This window comes from Triturus cristatus, chromosome 3_2, assembly GCF_964204655.1.
Source record: "Triturus cristatus chromosome 3_2, aTriCri1.1, whole genome shotgun sequence".
NCBI lineage: Eukaryota > Metazoa > Chordata > Amphibia > Caudata > Salamandridae > Triturus > Triturus cristatus.
The window spans coordinates 798,514,670-798,532,273 of NC_140584.1; the positions used below are offsets into that span (position 1 = coordinate 798,514,670).

Consider the following 17,604-nt stretch of genomic DNA (forward strand, 5'->3'; position numbering starts at 1 on the left):
TACAAAACTATTTTAGGCCCTCCTTAGGCCTAAAATAGTTATGTACATTCATTACTATTTTAGACCCTCCGGTGCCCTATCAATGCCAGTCAGGGCCGGCTTTAGGGCGATGCGATCGTTGCCACCGCGCGGGTGCTGGCTTCCTGGGGGCGCCGTGTTTGAAAGTTTATTATGCCTTTGAAGCACCTGCTGCAGCGTTTCTTTCACCCCGCAATTACCAGGCCTCACATAAATGTCAAGATAACTCGTGTGATTAATTATCTTCCTGGAGAGAGATCAGTGTTTTGTATAGTTGTGGTTTTGACTTAGGTGAAGTTAGTGCAGAGGGTTAATATGCCTGCTGCAGAGAACGTGTACCATGTAGATTACAGATGTAAACAGATCAGCAGGTTACTTGCAATGTATAATTTAAAGTCCTTAGTCCTAATATAGAATAGTGAGGTATTAACTTTCATCCTAGAACTGCATACACGCTGCAAAGTACAGAACATTGATCAATGTTGCAAAAAGGGTTAATTTGGCTAGAAATCGATTCTTATTATTAAAGAAAACTCCCAACTATGCTGTTTCTTTTTCGACTCCGAGTTTGTGCTTCTCCACACCAAGCACTCTTAAACTATGCTGCCTACCAGTATGGATGACATGTGACTCCTACACTTTTAGTCCTTTGGCTTACGTAACATTTCCTACACAGTGATTTACACATGTATGATTGAATGTCTGTGTGTAATATGCGTGTGATGCAAAGTGCTCAGACACCCTGCACTGGTATGAGTGGCGCTATATGACTAATTCAATGCATCTGAGAGAGTGTGGTTATGGAGACTTGGTCACTGTTTTCGCCACCCAATCTTTGGCCCTAATGGAGACCTGAGGTGACATATAGTTCATCTTTCTTTGGCAATAAGGTCAGGCGGCTAACGCCAATGTTCCCTATTCTTTTAAAATAATGCAGTCAGGCTTAATGGATGGCACGGGTGCAAGCAGGAATGAAGCACGATATGGGACAGTTTTAAATGTGTTTAATTATTTCAAGTCTACATATCCTACCTACTTTTATAAATATTCTTGCTTTCTGAAATGTGGTTTAACCTGCATCCTTTGGGCCTTTTTTTTTTGTTCTTCAAAATTTCCTTGGCGTGAGGGTCCTGCAGTTCCCCTTTAGTCAATCAGTCTCGCTATGACACAAAACACATTTAGACCCTTTTTTTACGCCCCACCACTTTCAAATGTCACCAGCCACCACTGGAACGTATTAACTCGATAACATTTTGCTTGCCTACACAATTATTCTGTGCTTGCAGTTGTCCTCTTCGGACAAAACTGACCTCTTCTCTCCCTACCTAGTAAAGGATAACAAGTAAAACGAGCATTGGCAATGGCAATAGGTTTGACTTTATTGTGCTACATCCTGCAAACACACAAGTATGCGGCTCACTTCTGCATTCAAACAGGTCCATCTCCCAGCCTCCACTGATATGTGAATATCAGTGGAGGCTGGGAGATGGACCTGTGTGATGGCTCTCACACTCCTCACAAACCTCTCACACACCGCATCATACCCTCTACACACACAATGCTCACCCTGAACTCACCCATCTGGTCACAAATCTCTCACCCTCCGGTCACACACCACTCACACAAACTGTTCACCCTGACTTAGATACCACTCACCATTGCTCACTCGATAAACTCACAGGGTTAACAAAGCACTCATGCACCGTTCACCTTGCACAGTGACCCCATACCCTGCATTCAAGACACTGCCCGAGCTGCACTCAAGAATCTGCGCACACACCTCTGACCCTGCACTCATAGTCCTCACATACTTCTCACCCTGCACGCATTCACTAACGCACCACTCTTGTTGGTCTCTCAGGCTGCACACACACACACACCACTCACTGCACTCAAATATCACTCGCATATCACTTACCTTGCCATTAGACATCCATAATCCTGTATACTCACCCACCATTCACCCTGTACTCGGTCACCGCTCGCCCTGCAGTCTCCCACTGCACTCACATACCACTCACCATGCAGTGGTGTAGATTGCAGGGGTGCAGAGTGCAGTGGCATTGAGTGGGTTGGGGGTAAAAGGGTGCCTGTGACATTACATAGGCAAGCCCTTACAGTGTGACAAATGCGCAAGCAGATAGAATGAAGCAACTAGGTCATTGCACCCTTTTGTCCTTTTATTTTATTTTGGCTGATGATCTACAGCATCAGCGGTGATGCTATTTGCCAATGCTGCACAGCTTCAGCACTCCAAATGGGAGAAGCCGACAGGTCATAAAGACTAGGGCTATTGGCGTTCTCAGGGCTGGTGTCAGTGAATTTAGTCTTGTGTTGTCTGAAGAAACACTTACACGCATTACTGCTGTTTCTTTGTGGTGTTATCAGAGGAAGTTAGATGTCATACTGGGTCTTTTCTTTTCAAAAGCATGACAAAATCTGACACCTTACAAATGTTTTTAAAATATTTGTATTAAAAAAAAAAATCTATTTTTCCCCTACTTTTTGACTTAGTCTTCCCCCTTCTCTAAATCAACAGAAAGATGTCACAAGATGTTTTAGTCACCCACTGCAAAGACCAGATCGAGTATGACGCACGTTCAACATTCTTTTTCATTGACTGTATGACAACCCTGCAGAACCTGTAGTGAATCTCTTTTCACTAATCACTACTGGACGTTTGCATAAAGGTTTATGCTATCTTTAGGCTTTTCTCAAAGTCCAGAGGGTGAACAAGACAGACAGAAAAGAGGGAACAGGAAGGATAGATTATGGAGAGGTCCTAGTGAGTGCAATGATTTTGTCCAAGCAGAACAGAATAGGAGATATTGTGTACGTGGTAATCAACCTTGCATGTCTGTTTGGGAAGGAAGGAGCCGGAGAAGTAATGTTTATTACTAGTCTTTACCGTGGGATTTAGTGTCTAAGACTCTTTTTTACTTGAAACAGATACAATACCTACTATCTAATAATAATAGTACTAAAGTTATCAACCTTGGAAGGATGAAAGTTTGAGTTGGCCCAGTCAGGATTCAAATCCATCACCTGTAGGCAACACCACATGTCACAGTGAGCACAAACTGCTTGAGTGCACTGACTGACTATAACTTGACTAACAAAGGAATCTATTTTTCCATTTCTCTATAATGTTTTCCAGAACACTGCCATAAATTAACTTCAGATCAACTGATGTTCCCTCGAGATGCAAAGCTGGGTAGCTTTTATTACCATAAGAGAATATCGTCCTATCTTTGGAACTTGATTATAGGAGAATTCCAGGTTGCACAACGAGAGGATTTTGGCAGTATGAGTCCGTGCTCTGTGTCTTTTTAAGTCCCAAATATCCATTTCATTTTTAATCAACTCGGTCTGTTCATCTTCAAGAACCATCCACGGCTTATTTTGTAGATTTAAGGAGATATATTTATTTCAAAAGGTTGTCAGTTTATGTCTTAATCTGAACGATTCAATTTCTGCAAAATGTTCCAATTAAGAGCTCTCTCCAGATACAGTATTTTAATTTGGAAGCGTTCACCTTACACAAGGTATTTTCTGGTTTGTTAGCTGCCTTCAGCTCCAAAACAGGAAGAGATATCAGATGACAAATTTAAGTGCACTCTGCAGATCCACCAGAGACAAGCATTCACAAAGCCAAGAAGGCTAACCTGCATTCTAAGTACGGCCTAAAACATTAAAAAAGCCTCCTAAGGGAAAAAACATATAACCAGTGCTTTATATATACAATGCATCTATGAGCGAAAGAATGTAATGTGCAATGAAAGATTCAGAATACTTTTGAGATTTAAATAAAGTCTCTCATGCATTACAATACAAGCACTCCAGAGTAGCCAATAGCACGCGTTGAGAGAGAATCACTTTTCTATTATCTACCTGCACAGAAGCGACACCACCGCATTACAGGTCTCATATGCTAGGCACTTCACAATTCGAGTATGCCACCCAAATGCAATTTGTACAATAGAAGTATATCATGGAATGCCCACCTTTGTATATATTACTCGTATGTCAACCTTCAAGTGCTTTGTATAATAGCTATTACCTATTTATGTTGGACAATTATACTAGGTGTAATTATGTAATCTTTATTTGATAATACTGTACACCTTGTCTGTAATGTTATCATCGAACCTTGTTGACTGCTTTGTGTCTCTGCAACAAAAAACATAATTGAACCCCCTGGTTTCTCAGTGCATGATAAGGTTTAGCAGTATTATAGTTTAATTTTTAGAAAATAGTAGATACCGCACTTGTTTTGTATTTTATAAATTGATAACTTTGACCCTGATCCTTTTGTTTGCCGGTTCTCTCCCCAATTAAATAAGCTGTCTATATACATCCCTTCAGCTGTCTCTATACTTTCCTTCTATTGGCCGAATACCACTAAAGCCGTTCATTTCTAAGATGGCGGCCGCATAGTTCCATTTCTCCTGTGACTTGCACTGTCTAGTTCGGGATATCACGCGCATGCACAGCTTCCACTTATATTGCCAGCACATACCAATGACCGCCGCTCCACTTCACCCGTACTCCTATTCATCACGCACAATCTGTGTGCCTTTCCTATCGGTGGTATCGTGAATCCGGTAGTTAGACGCTGTCCAGTGTGGGAGCCTGTACATCTTCGCGGTAAGTCTGTTGCTCACCCAGAGTCCCTTCCCTGTTATTCACTTTCCCCCGTACGGCTTCATACCTTTAAGTCAATTTCCATTTTTCAGTTTCACCATTCTTAGTATAGGACTTGGTTCCGATTGCCACCTATTTCATGAGGTATTCGATGTTGCGGCTGAATAATTGGAACAGGGGCTCCTTATTGGCTCCTTACTGATGCTCGCAGATATTTTCATGGCAAATTGCTTCCTTCCGAATACGGAGTACACACTTCACAACATTATCAGGTTTGTGTTGTGTCTCCACAATCCATTCTATTCCACCCCCGCCTTTCCATCCGTTCTTTTCCTTTTTTTTTTTCCATCGTGCAACCACTGTTTTTAAGCTCTTTTCCATGTCCAGCCCACATTCCCACCAGACCGTATCACATCCCTATGTTGTGCACTTTTAAAAGCAGCATGAATTCTGACACCTGCTCGTATGTATGGGATATTCAACACTTACTCACGTATGTGCATGGTTTGAAAGTGTGCCCTCTTTCGCATCTGTCTTGGATCTTTATCATTACTGAAACCTTCCCTAATTATGTTTTCCCCTTCTTTTCCCACCCTTCTTCTTTTACAGACAATTGTTAAATCTCAGGCATAATTTAAGCCCTGATGATGATCCCTATATCGCTAAAAGGGATCAAAACATTGTCGACACACAGTATCATGACTATTGCATATATCACTGATGTAGAAGTTCAATAGCACTGGTACCACGAATTGTGACGTAATCTTTGTAGCATTGTTACTTGCCACTCCCTTTTAAATGTCTGAGTTGCATAGTTTTCCCCTTGTCGTTTTCTTTTGCCCGTTGGCTCATGTATTTTACTTCCATTAAGTTTCTTTTGTTATGCGATTGAATAACTATTATTCTTATTTCAAAGCTAGTAGCATAGAACTTATTCAATTTCTACATTCATTGTTTGTTGTATCTCTACACTAAGGGACCGCCTGTTCCTCGATAAACAATACTCACCCTTGGTCCCTTGTATACCTTTGGGTTCCCTTGTCCTTGAAAACACCATTGCATTTCATATCATCCATCTGCACAGGATATGACATCACTGTATTCCCCAGCATCCATCTACACAGGAAGGGACATCATATCTTGCATTCAGCCAACTTCAGTTAACTCTTCAGGTTGCACCATCACCTGGGCCTCCCCATCACAGGGCACACACACATACGGGCATTGCCTATTTGGACCTGTTAGGGCCAGAAGCCCTGTTTTTTTTAAAAACGTTTTTATTGGCATTTATAGGTAATAATATACACATGCACAGGTGGTATCGCCATTAACACAGAGACTTGCATAGCAAGAGCGCCCAATCGCAGCCCTTCCGATCTCACAGTCTCGTGGGCGCTCAGGCCATCCGACCCTATCCTAAGTAGGGCTGCAGGTGCGTGGCCGGGATCAGCCGCTGGGTATGCCCTACCGAAGCGCGCCCTGATCGCCGCGCCGCAGGGGCGCCGTGCAATGTGATTGAACCCCTTTGGGTGGTGTCTCGGGGGCTAGAGAAGTGCAGCCAATGAGTAACTATGAACGAACTGGGGGCAGGGAACCAGGGGATGGGGGTGCACTATGTCGTCTATCAGGAATGCTTGTGGCTATGCGCTCGAGAGCTGGATCAACGTGAGAGAAAAAGAAAAAGGGGGGGGGGGTTCGGGGTGGTCACGGATGCAGAGAGGGGGAGGCCGGATGGGCTGGGACATCGGTCGTAGCCTATGAGGGATCTGGCGGTGGGGCCTGTGATGCCTGCCTCTGCGAGGCACCGGGAGCTTGGATTGCCCGCGCCGCTCCCAGGGTGGGCTCCGGGGTCGCTGGCGCCCCCAGGGGATCAATCGGTTGTGTACGCGCCGCAGCCGCTGTTTCCTGCGTGAAGGCGTGCAATAACATGGCCCAGGGCATGGAGATCGGGTGTTTGCGCATCCCTCGGGCCTCCTCCGTTCTAAGTGTAGTCTCCTCCGCCTTGCCCCATTTCTTGACCGCTCCCACCCATGCTGCTACTGGGGGCCCCCCGGCATCTTCCAATGCATAGCGATGCATCGTTTAGCGAGGAGCAGCATTAAGAAAGCAAACCTCCTTTCCACTAGGGCCAGAAGCCCTGTTGTAGTGAAACTTATACGGTAAGATAAAATCATGAGCATAATCCAGCACCCCATAGTGCAAATCCCTACAATCCGGCACATAGATGACCCAGACACTTGCATACCAAGTGCACCACACAGACTAAACCTTTTACACATGCCATTGACTACCAATAATCCTCAACCACAGAACACATATTCGAACTCAAACTCACCAATGCTCTCTCTGAAGTATTCTGCCAACCAAAGATTGTAGACATCATCAACTATCACAAGCGTGAACCTTCTTCATCAGAAAAACAAGGTTCATGCCTCCATCTGCACACATCCTAAATGTCCTCCTTTCCACAAGCTATAGCATCGACTGAGTCATCAAGCACAAAACCAAGGATGCGTCACTGTCATCAGCAAGTCCTTTTGGTCATGCATGCTAGAAAATCAAGTTAACGCTTAACTCCAGGGAGATACTGACATGCCAGTTCCCACTGTCGGAAACTCAGACCACCACTTCCTCTACCATCTACAGGCCAGCTGGGTAGACTATGGACTTCATTGAAGAATTGTCAAATCTTCTCACCACCTCATCCATCTGACATTCCTACACCACCCTCTTGAGGGGACTTCAACCTCCCTGGCAAAAAAAGCACACAAAGAAAAGGAGAAACCCTCTTCAACCTCACTGATACACTCAACATGATTACAGTATGCCATACAACCTACACACTTCGAAGGCAACAGCCTCAACCTTATCTTCTCAACATCACCAGCAATCCGATACAAGCCATCCATATCCCTAGACTGGGCTGACCACTTTTCCATTTAAATTTCTCTGCTCAGTGCACAACCAACAACCCAAGTTCAACACACAAGAGACCAAACCTTCCGATCCTTCAAAGTGTTCTCCATAGACAACCTGTTCAAAATCATGTCCCACTGTATCAACTCCACGTCTAACATCAATACTTTCTGAACATCTTCAACAATTATTTGGAAAGCTGTGTGAATATCCACATCCCATTTACAACATATGAAGACAAGTCAAAGGCTTTAGCAACTGGATACTCTAAATTTACAACAATAAATGATCCAGGCGGGAAACTAGAAGAAAAACCGAACTCCTGAGGACTTCTTAATATGGAAGTCTCTTCATTCAACATGCAGACAGCTCATCACATCAGACAAAGCAAAGTGCAATACAATCAGTGAAGCCACCAACAGAAGCAGAATGCTATTAAAGACAATCAAGAGCTGCATCAACCCCTTGATAGACCCATCAATTCCTCACTCCACTGTAAAATGCAATGTCATCAACCTCTTCTTCAGAGAAAAATACAGAAGACCCTACAGCACATGGATGACACTAAGACTGCTTCTATTCTTACACTCAACCGTTTTCATAGAATCCAATCCAATCCAAAACAGCTTTATTCGACATTTGTCATAAAAGCAATAACAAGTACAGGAGCAGCATATATACAACTCAAAAGGAAAAAAAATCCCTAGAAACAACTTAATTGACATGTAAATTTAAAAAAGCAAACATTAAAATATGTACATAGGTTAAAAAAACTTACAAACATTCTCACTAAAAAAGCTACTTGATTTCCAGGGGCCAGTCTCACATTAATCCTCAATATTACGTTTTCGTATGATCCAAGCCCATCCTAGGAACTTTTTTTTTTTTTTTTTTTTTATTGGCATTTGTAATTGTGTACAATCAAACAACAACCATAACATTGCGGTCACAGCACAACAGCATCCTTCATCCAAGTTGTCTGTTCGTTTCCTAATCAGAGGTCTTCTATACCCACCACCCTTCCACTTATATGCTAATCGCTTAGTGATTCTGTTGAAACATTTTGCAGATAGTGGGTTAGGTATGCCCAGTAGTCTCTGGGTTTTGACCCAACAGGGAGTTCTTCTTCGTAAGTCCTCAGGGTATCTCTACAGTACGTTAAGTCCGTAAGCCAGTCCTTCCATCCTAGGAACTTTGCCACGGCTACAACAATAACCGGTGATTTTTTTTTTACTTTTTTTTTTTTTTTATTGCCATTTTTACATTAGACACATTGTACATCGTATAGATCATTCAAATAGTTATAACAGATTGTACATTCCATAGTGGTACACATCATCTGCATATATCCGTGATACGTCATCGGAGAGCATGACCCACGTGCAAACTTGATATGAGGTGTATACCCCGGTGTCTCAGGTTCCAGATATGGCACAGAAACTAGGGTAAAACGAAGGCCTAAACTATGGGGGGGGGAGGCATGAACAGGCACAACCAATGACATCAGCGAGGGTATGTAGCGTCGTATGGGTAAGGCACCACTGTGTCCCATGAGTGTCTATCCTATTGGGGGTCGACCTAGAATTACGTTAGCATAATCGATCTTGGAGTATGTAAGGATATCATGTGGGCGGAGTGTCGAGAGATTGGTTGGGCGGGGTCTGTGACTGCGCGTGCAGGGCCGACGGTGTGAGTGGGTTGTCTATTGGATCTGCACCCGGGGATAGCTGCTTGAACTGGTACAATAGCATGGCCCATTCCATTGATATGTGGTGTTTGCGGACCCCTCTCACCTCCTCCTCCCGCAACGTCTCCTCCTCTGCCGCCGCCCACTTGTGTGTAGCTCCCACCCAAGCCGCCAGCGGTGGACCTGTGGGGGAGCGCCAGTGCATAGCGATGCTGCGTTTGGCCAAAAGCACCGCCAGGGAGAGGAAGCGAGTCCGCACCTTGTGTTGCTTACCCGCGCGGAAGATGCCTATGGCGGTGGCCTCCCATGTGGTCATGCAGGTTAGCCCCGTGAGGGTACCTAGTGCGGTGTGAATGTGGTGCCAGAACAATAACCGGTGATGTACTAGTGCATAATATCCTCATTGCCTCACCACTGAGCCTAGTGCCCAATTGCTTACAAATTGGTCTCAACCACACCCTCCTAGGAGAATGGTATGCGGGACATACAAAAAGCATATGGCTTAATGTTTCCTCTTGTAACTTACACAATGGGCATAAGTTAGCTTGGCTCGTGGGGGCATTAGACCATCGAACAGTAAAAGAGTTCAAGGGCAAAGATCCTACCCGCAACTGGAAGTACAACTTTCTGTCTAATACTTTGGTGACAAGGTCCCAAAAGAACTCCAACCTTGGGACAGATTTTATATTCAGAAAGTCATCAGTTAAAGAAGAGGTTTTACAATTGGTCAATATCTTTGTATTAATCATCTCCCAGTATTTTTCTTTTAAATAAGATTTTGTCGGAAAAGAAACAACCGAAGGCTTTACCCATAAGTCACTCATACCCAGTGCCTCAAGGGTTTTTCTAAGGTCCTTGAACCACCCAATATCACGGGATCCAATCATGGACAAAACATCCTTAAAACCAGCGGCATACTGGGATAATGCCGGCGTAGTCCACAATCTGCGCCAATATAGAATCGGTCGTAATCTAGCTATGTCAGCAATGGCATTCTTACCCAGATCATACCTAAGAGGAACCAATGGCGTACTTTGGGGAAGTGATGTAATGCCTCGAAAAAACCTGTTCTCAGAGATGGTTAAGGAGGACAAGCCTTCGAAGCCCCACAATTCAGCCCCATATAATGATGCACTAACTGCTTTAGCACTATATACCTGGAGTACAGGCTTAATTGGTTTCGTTAATGATTTCTTAAATTCACCACTTATTACTCCAGTGAGCTGTCTATGCTTTAAAGCAGCCAGTTCTTTCTGTTTGGTCCACTTAAGATTATTCTGGATATTGACCCCTAGATAAGTAAAAGCCTGGGCTTGTTCTAGCGATTGGTTATATTGACCCCTAGATAAGTAAAAGCCTGGACTTGTAGTAAAAGTCTGGACTTGTTTTCATAGAATCCCATATTAAATCATCCTTCAAAGCCCCATCTCTCCCAGATATAACATACTCAACTCACTCAAAGCCACTTCTTAGGCAAAGTCTTACCATTGTTGTTCATCAAAGCCCTCTCTGAGATTCTCTCTTACCCCCACCTACAATTGATGATGCCTACCTCAACTCAAGCTATCTTACCAGAAACTCTCTAGATAGGGGAGATCTTCCTACTCCTTATAACACGTAGGCTAGAATCTAATGACCTCGCCAACTAGTGGCTCACCACTCACCTACCACTCATCTGCAAGAACAATGAGGTAGCAACCTACGTTCAACTCCAAAATTACATCAATGCTAACCATCTCCTGCACAACTAAGTCTGGCTTCAGATGATGGTGCAGCACTAAGACCGCAACCTTACACATCATAAACTATGGCCTCTTGACCGCAGATAAGATGATCCCGGCCTCCTGATATCGATAGACCTCTCAGCTGCCTTCAACAAAGCTGGCCATCCCACCCTCATTCGAACCTTGGAGTCTAGAAATTGACTAAACAGCAATGTCCTTCACTGGTTCCCCTCCTACCTTTCCAAATGACACCAGTTTCTTCACATGGGCACCTGCAGATCACAAAAGATCCCATCACCTGTGGTGTCTCCCACGCCTCTGTATTATCTCTTGCCATCTTCAACCTTTACATGGATGTACTTGGTGCTCGACTGACAGATACTAGCAGCAAGATTCACCAAATGGCTGATGACACACAAATATACTTGAAAGTCTCCTCTGCCTCAGGTATCCAATGCCTCCAACACTGCTTGATCTAGACGTCCAGCACCTACCTGAAGCTCAAGCTAACCAAGACAAAATTTCTGTTATTTGCCAAGAACAATAAACAAGATAGAGTACAAACCTGGCTCAATGATATGTGCCTTGACGACTTCAAAACCCAGCCTTTACCAAAAGCCAAGTTACTGGGATTCACCCTGAACAACAGCCTCACCCTCAAGGAACACATCACTAAAATAATAAAGACTGTCTGATAACAACTATCTCTCCTAAAGAAAGTCAAACCATTTCATCCAGAAAGTGTCTCCAGAAATGCTGTTCAAATCATCATACTCTGTATCTGGATGGTGATAACTCCCTACTCCCACCCCCAAGAGTCCCCAGTGTCGCCCCCTAGCAGCTTACTAAATGCCACAGCACATCTGATGCAGGGCCTGAAGAAATATGAGTGCATCACCTTCAAACTGATGGACCTATATTGGGTCCCTTTGCCAGCCACCACCACCTTCAAACCCAGCTGCTTTATCAACAAAGTCATCATGAACAGCACCCCCACTTACATTGCAGAGAAGCTCATTGTCTCCGGAAAAACTCGGCATACCCACAGCCAAGAAACAAACATAATGCAGACTCATAAGTCTGGACAAGCATTGGCAAAACCAAATGGTCATGCCTATTCAATATCGATTGGCTTTGCCCATATCTTTTAGCCATGTAGAGTAGAGTGGAGTGGAGTGGAGTGGAGGCCATACAGTAGAATGGGGTGGCCTGCCATAAAGTGGAGTGGAGTACAGTGGAGCAGAGTGGCATAGTGTAGAGTGGTATGGAGTGGTGTAGAGTGGAGTGGCATAAAGTGGAGTAAAGTAGAGTGAAGTGGCATAAAGTGGACTAGCATAGAGAAGAGAGGCATAGAGTCGTACAGGTGTAGGTGTAAATAACTTAAACATGGAACCAAACTTAAAGATATGAGGCCTAAAAGGGATGAATGGCTGAAAGGCAACGCAAATAGGCACTGGGTGGCAGGCATCATGAAGTTGTAGATGTTTTTATTAGTGAACCATTTACACATTCAAACAGCGTATGTCAAACCACGTGAAATGTAATTTTATTTTAGTTACACAAGTCAGCCATAAAAGGGAGGTGTAGCTAAACAATGTCCAAAAATGCATTTGAAAACAGAATGAATGGAGAAAGCAGACTCAATCTGTGCTTGTTCTATGCTCCACTGAAAGAAAAAGAAGTGATTCTCAGCATGCACTGGCCAACTGTAAGGCAGCAAAGAAGTGTGATATTGAAGCAGACAAATGGTAAGCTTTATTTATTTATTTACTTGTATAGCGCCTGAATCGAACCCCGAAGGGGTATCTCTGCGCTTGGGACGGACCGCGAGGATATATTGCAGCTACAGCTGGATCAAGAACAAAAACAGAGTAGTCTTAAGTAACTTCCTGAATTTCAAGTAATCAGTGCATTGTCTCAAGAGTATGGGGAGCTCGTTCCAATAATGGGGGCCAAGATGAGAGAGGGCCCTTCCTCCTAATCTAGCCTTCCTTACTCAAGGAACCACAAGAAGATGTTTGGAGCCCGAGTGAAGGGATCTGGAAGGTAGGTACGGTGTAGATTTCTCCGAAAGGTAAGTGGGGCCTAGATTAAACAACGCCTTATGGCTAATGCAGCAGATTTTGAATCTCACCCATTGGCGGATAGGAAGCCAATGAAGCTGCCAAAGAAGGGGGCGGGAAGCAGTCCTAGGAGGAGCATTGAGGACCAGTCACGCCGCCGTGTTCTGGACTACCTGAAGTCTGCTGAGTGAGGCCTCATTGGCGGAGATCAGCAGACCGTTACAGTAGTCCAAACGGCTTAATACAAGTGCCTGAGTCCCTTTATTGTAAATAATACCCCTAGTAAGCGTAAGCGCATGCAGCGTATGTGCTGTCGAAAACAAGACCCAAAAAGAAAAATAATAAAGACGGCGTTTTCCTTCTATTGTATTGTATTACATACCGTTTACTACCCAAACGTGGAAAGTTGAAGAGCTTATCTACATGGGCAGATGGCTACACTGTGTAGGGTGTGTGGTTAGAAGGGTGTTGTCTTTGTTTTGATCCTATGTGGGCAGGGCTTCCATGTTGATCGTGATGACCACCGAGTTGTGGATATGGTAGAGGGTGCAGCTCTTAGCAACACGACGGATAAAAAAGCGTGAGAGCTAGGTGCACATTTTATGGTTTTCAGTAGTCTGCGAGTTTTGAACAGCTCGGCAAGTCCCTTTTGTCTTTTCCCGTGTATATAGACCACTTAGCTTGTTACTGTACTTGGTTGTCCAGTCAGACATGGGGTCTTTAAAGTTTATGGTCCGTAGCAGGCATAGGTTAAAGCCGGTAGAAGTGGTGGAGATTTGCTGGGCTGGACTTTCTCATTATGATCCCAAATCGGATTCTTACAGTGAGACGTAAAGAAGTGGCATGTTGCTAGTCAGAACCTGCAGTTTTGGACTAAATTAGAGTCTTCATTGGCCAGCAGTAGATGGCAGATCTCTTCAGTTTTTCTGTGCCTGTTCAGTTGGTTGTGGGTGGTTTATTGCTGTGGACTGGTATAGTACTGAGTAATGGATATGACCGTAAGCAGTTTTATCTTCTGTGAGTGTAAGAGGGTCAGGCAGCAAAAGGGAATAATTAAGCAGCTTGTATGATCTACAGTAGACTATATGGCTGTTGAGTGTCATGGTATTACTTTTGGTGTGGGCAATATAGTCTATTGTAATTGCATTATGTAACACTTACTTTCCCCACATGGTTAGTGTTTTTTTTGGTAGTTGTTGGGATTAGTCTTGTGTTCTACAGAAACCTGCTTTTACTTTAGTTTCTCTGACAGATTAATGTTGGGACAGAAAGTCCTCTGTGTGCTTAAAGACCAGTACTCCTGCCCCGAGTGCCCAACTGTACTGTTACCTGGATTCTTAATGCGGATCTTTTGTCATAGGAGAGCACACATCATGTGAGTGTGCCATGATGCATAACTGTCTAACTAATTGTGGTCTTGCTGTACCGAGAGGGGTGCCCAAAGCACTACCCTCATAGTAGTGAAAGGTTACTGCCTTAACTAAGAGTTGTTTTAAGTGCTACAAAGTGGGATATTAAAAGACAGATTGTCAAGAGAAAGAACTGGAAACATTTCCGTGCTGAACAGTGCATGTAGACTGAATGCCTGTACTGAATGTGTGTATACTTGTCATGGTACAGTGCATGGAGGTAACATTGCTGGACAGTAGGTGTACTGTGAATGTACACTGAGTAAGTGTGCCTGCATTGGCACAATACATGGAAGACCCCTGGATGCATTTGAGGAAGCTGTGGCCTGCCTGATGAAGACGTGATGAGTCGAGGAATCCTCACACACTGATTTGTGCATTGCTGTATTTCTGTGAGCTGGGTGGGCCACACTAGAGGAAAGGAGGAGGACCCTCGCTATACATTTCAAAAGTTTGCTCTTAGATTCAGTGATAGATTACACAGAAGGGGTCTGGACACATCTCAGGTGAGGAGATGGGTCTGATACGAGAATCATAAAGAGTAGGGGTGGGAGCCGGGGTTACCCTTTTAATGCACAACTCACTGTGGCTGACATCCAAGTGTGAACTCTAGTCAGTCCGATGAATTGTGCTTTGGGTCAGTCAACTTTGGAAGCATGTCTGCTGTGGCAGACATCCTTTCAAGGGGAGAGAAGAAAAAGAGAAGTGTAAACTTCAAAAGAAGGAGAAAACCCAACATACAACTTCAAAGACTCAGACTCTAAATCACATTTTGGTGTCTGGAAATGGACTATAAAAAAAGAGAGGTAAAGACCCCAAAATTTTAAATTATGTGTACAGACCTGGGGAATGGGGTCTCCAAGGCCTAAATAGGCTTGGTGAGGGGCTGTGTGGCCCCTTCCCCCTTTAATAAAATTAAAAGGTCATGGGTGATAGTGTCCTCAGGGCCAGGCTCTACGACCAATCCTCGCAGCGCACGGTCAAAAGCTATGTGTAGTGTGGGGTTGGCTGCATGCGGGAGGTTGGCTGCAGGGCCAGGCTCCATGCATGACCTAAGGCCCTGCACAGCGTAGGATTGGCTACCTTTACAGGAGTTGTCCTCTAGCGCATAACCAAAGATCAGGCCGTTGGGCCAACCCCCCAATGCACACGGCCAAAATTCATGCACAGTGTGGTGTAAGCTGCATGTGGGGGTTGGCCACAGCAGCCGTGCATGGAATGAGGTTGCTTTTATGTAGGGTAATTAAATATTCATATAAATTTAAAAAACTGAGAAATTCACTGAAAAAAAACAAAGGTTAACGTAAGAGTATGGTTAGGAGCAATAACAAGATCTGTGTTTCCCCCTCCCGCCCCCCACCACAAAAAAAAACAACCCTTGAAATTCACCAATAAAAACAAAGGTTAAAGTAATGTTATAGTTAGGTGAATTTGACGGTGACAACATTAACCCCTTCCCCGCTCATGACGGAACCGCTCCGTCATGAGCCACGGTTGCCGTGTGCTCATGACGGAACGGTTCTGTCATGACACGACCGTTGGCGGCCGCTCCGCCCACGCGGCGCTGTTTCCCCGCCTGTGCGAGGGGACAACGCAACTGGGCGGAGTCATGACGGAACCGTTCCGTCATGAGCACAGCTCAACTGTGGCTCATGACGGAGCGGCTCCGTCATGAGCACCGGGCCACCGCGCTGCCCCCCCGCACCCCCCAGCGCCGCGGCGGAATTCCCGCCGAGGCGAAGGGGTTAATATTCAGAACTACAAAAAACATAGAATTATAACTTACACCCACACCATGCACTGCTTGGCAGGGGTGCAGATTTCACATATTACATCACTCTTGACATGTTCTGTGAAACAGTTTATAACAGAACTGATGACATCTCAAATGACATCACTAATGATATCATCCAAGCTTCTTTTGTACACATAGCTCTTTAAGCCATTAACAACATGAAAATAAGTGCAAAAAAGCTCCGAATAACATGAAGCGTCTTTACTGCAATAATACATACAACCCCCTAGGTAAAGCAAGCTCGTGTTATTTGTAACATTGACCCTTTACCATACATTCCATGGGTAGCCGAGTTCATGTTCACTATGAATCACAGATGAAAGGCTTAGTTCAAAACTGCGCCAATTTGCAAACGTGGGCCACTTTCACAGCCATCTATTTCACTAATGGGGGCGTCTTTTATTTTGGTGCCTGGGCCTATTATCTGTCCCAGTCGGACACTTATAAGCGGCATGGACTCAGGCAAGAGGCATTAAGAAAGTACAAGTCATTATGACCTGGCCTCGAGCAAGAGCTATTCACATTTCTTTTTGTCATTTATTGCAGGGGAGCTATTTTCTTTTTTAAAACATCCTCGTGGCTGTCTTCCCATGTTCACAAACAGCGGGTTAAGCTCTTTCATTTCCCCCTAGCTTGGAAGCGACACGAGGGCTGACACAAGTGGCAGGGACTACTTTGAGAAAACAAGCAACCAGAGTTTCTAAAAACAAACTCAGCAAAGCCAGCCGCACACTGTTTACACTGGGGCCAATAAAAAAGCTATGACCTTAACCCCTTTCTGCTGAATTTCTTCTTTTTACAAACCAAAAGTGCAACTGCCATTCAGTGAACGTGCGCTGGGTAAGATATCACACCTGGGATGCTTAGTTCGTGGTCAGGGCGAAAAAGTGACCTCGGTGTCCCCCACCTCACGCCCCCAGCCTTCCTTACCCAGATCCATGCTCTTGGAAGCTTGCATCCTAATTGATTCCGTCTGCTTGGCTGCTGCGGAGGACCCAGGGCTCTTGCGCGGATCTGTCAAGTATGCGGCAGAATGTACTCCTGGGCTGTGGAGAGACGCCATGCAAAATATTTAGGCAGGAGTACAAAACCAAAAGTAAACAACATGTACACAGGATGAATAGACCTTCTTCTGCTGCTGCGCGAGGACGCTGGCCCTACAGTAAATCACGCGCCTATTATGTCTGGTCGCTAGCTTTGCAAGAAGAATCCATGCTCTGCTTGGGCCCAACTAAGTTCTTGCAGCAGCCTTGGTAGGGGGGCCAGCAGATGCGCTTTGTTCCCACGGGCTGCTGGGTCTCACGGTATGAAATGCAGCAGAGCTCGGGTCACCCCTACATCTGTATCG

General features: G+C 44.6%; 1 protein-coding gene and 1 long non-coding RNA gene across 2 annotated transcripts in view; one reads left to right on the top strand and one right to left on the bottom strand.

The window, feature by feature from the left end:
- Positions 1 to 17,604, bottom strand: part of PARD3B (par-3 family cell polarity regulator beta) — a 2,086,630-nt gene that overhangs the window by 971,922 nt on the left and 1,097,104 nt on the right. Inside the window, exon 15 of the mRNA XM_085648929.1 lies at positions 17,187 to 17,302. Coding sequence (XP_085505055.1) covers positions 17,187 to 17,302 — 116 coding nt within the window. The remainder of the gene's footprint in view (positions 1 to 17,186; positions 17,303 to 17,604) is intronic.
- The window catches only part of LOC146858171 (uncharacterized), a 167,419-nt gene continuing 154,352 nt past the window's right edge, over positions 4,538 to 17,604 (top strand). The window contains exon 1 of the long non-coding RNA XR_014980002.1: positions 4,538 to 4,665. This is a non-coding gene — a long non-coding RNA (uncharacterized LOC146858171). The remainder of the gene's footprint in view (positions 4,666 to 17,604) is intronic.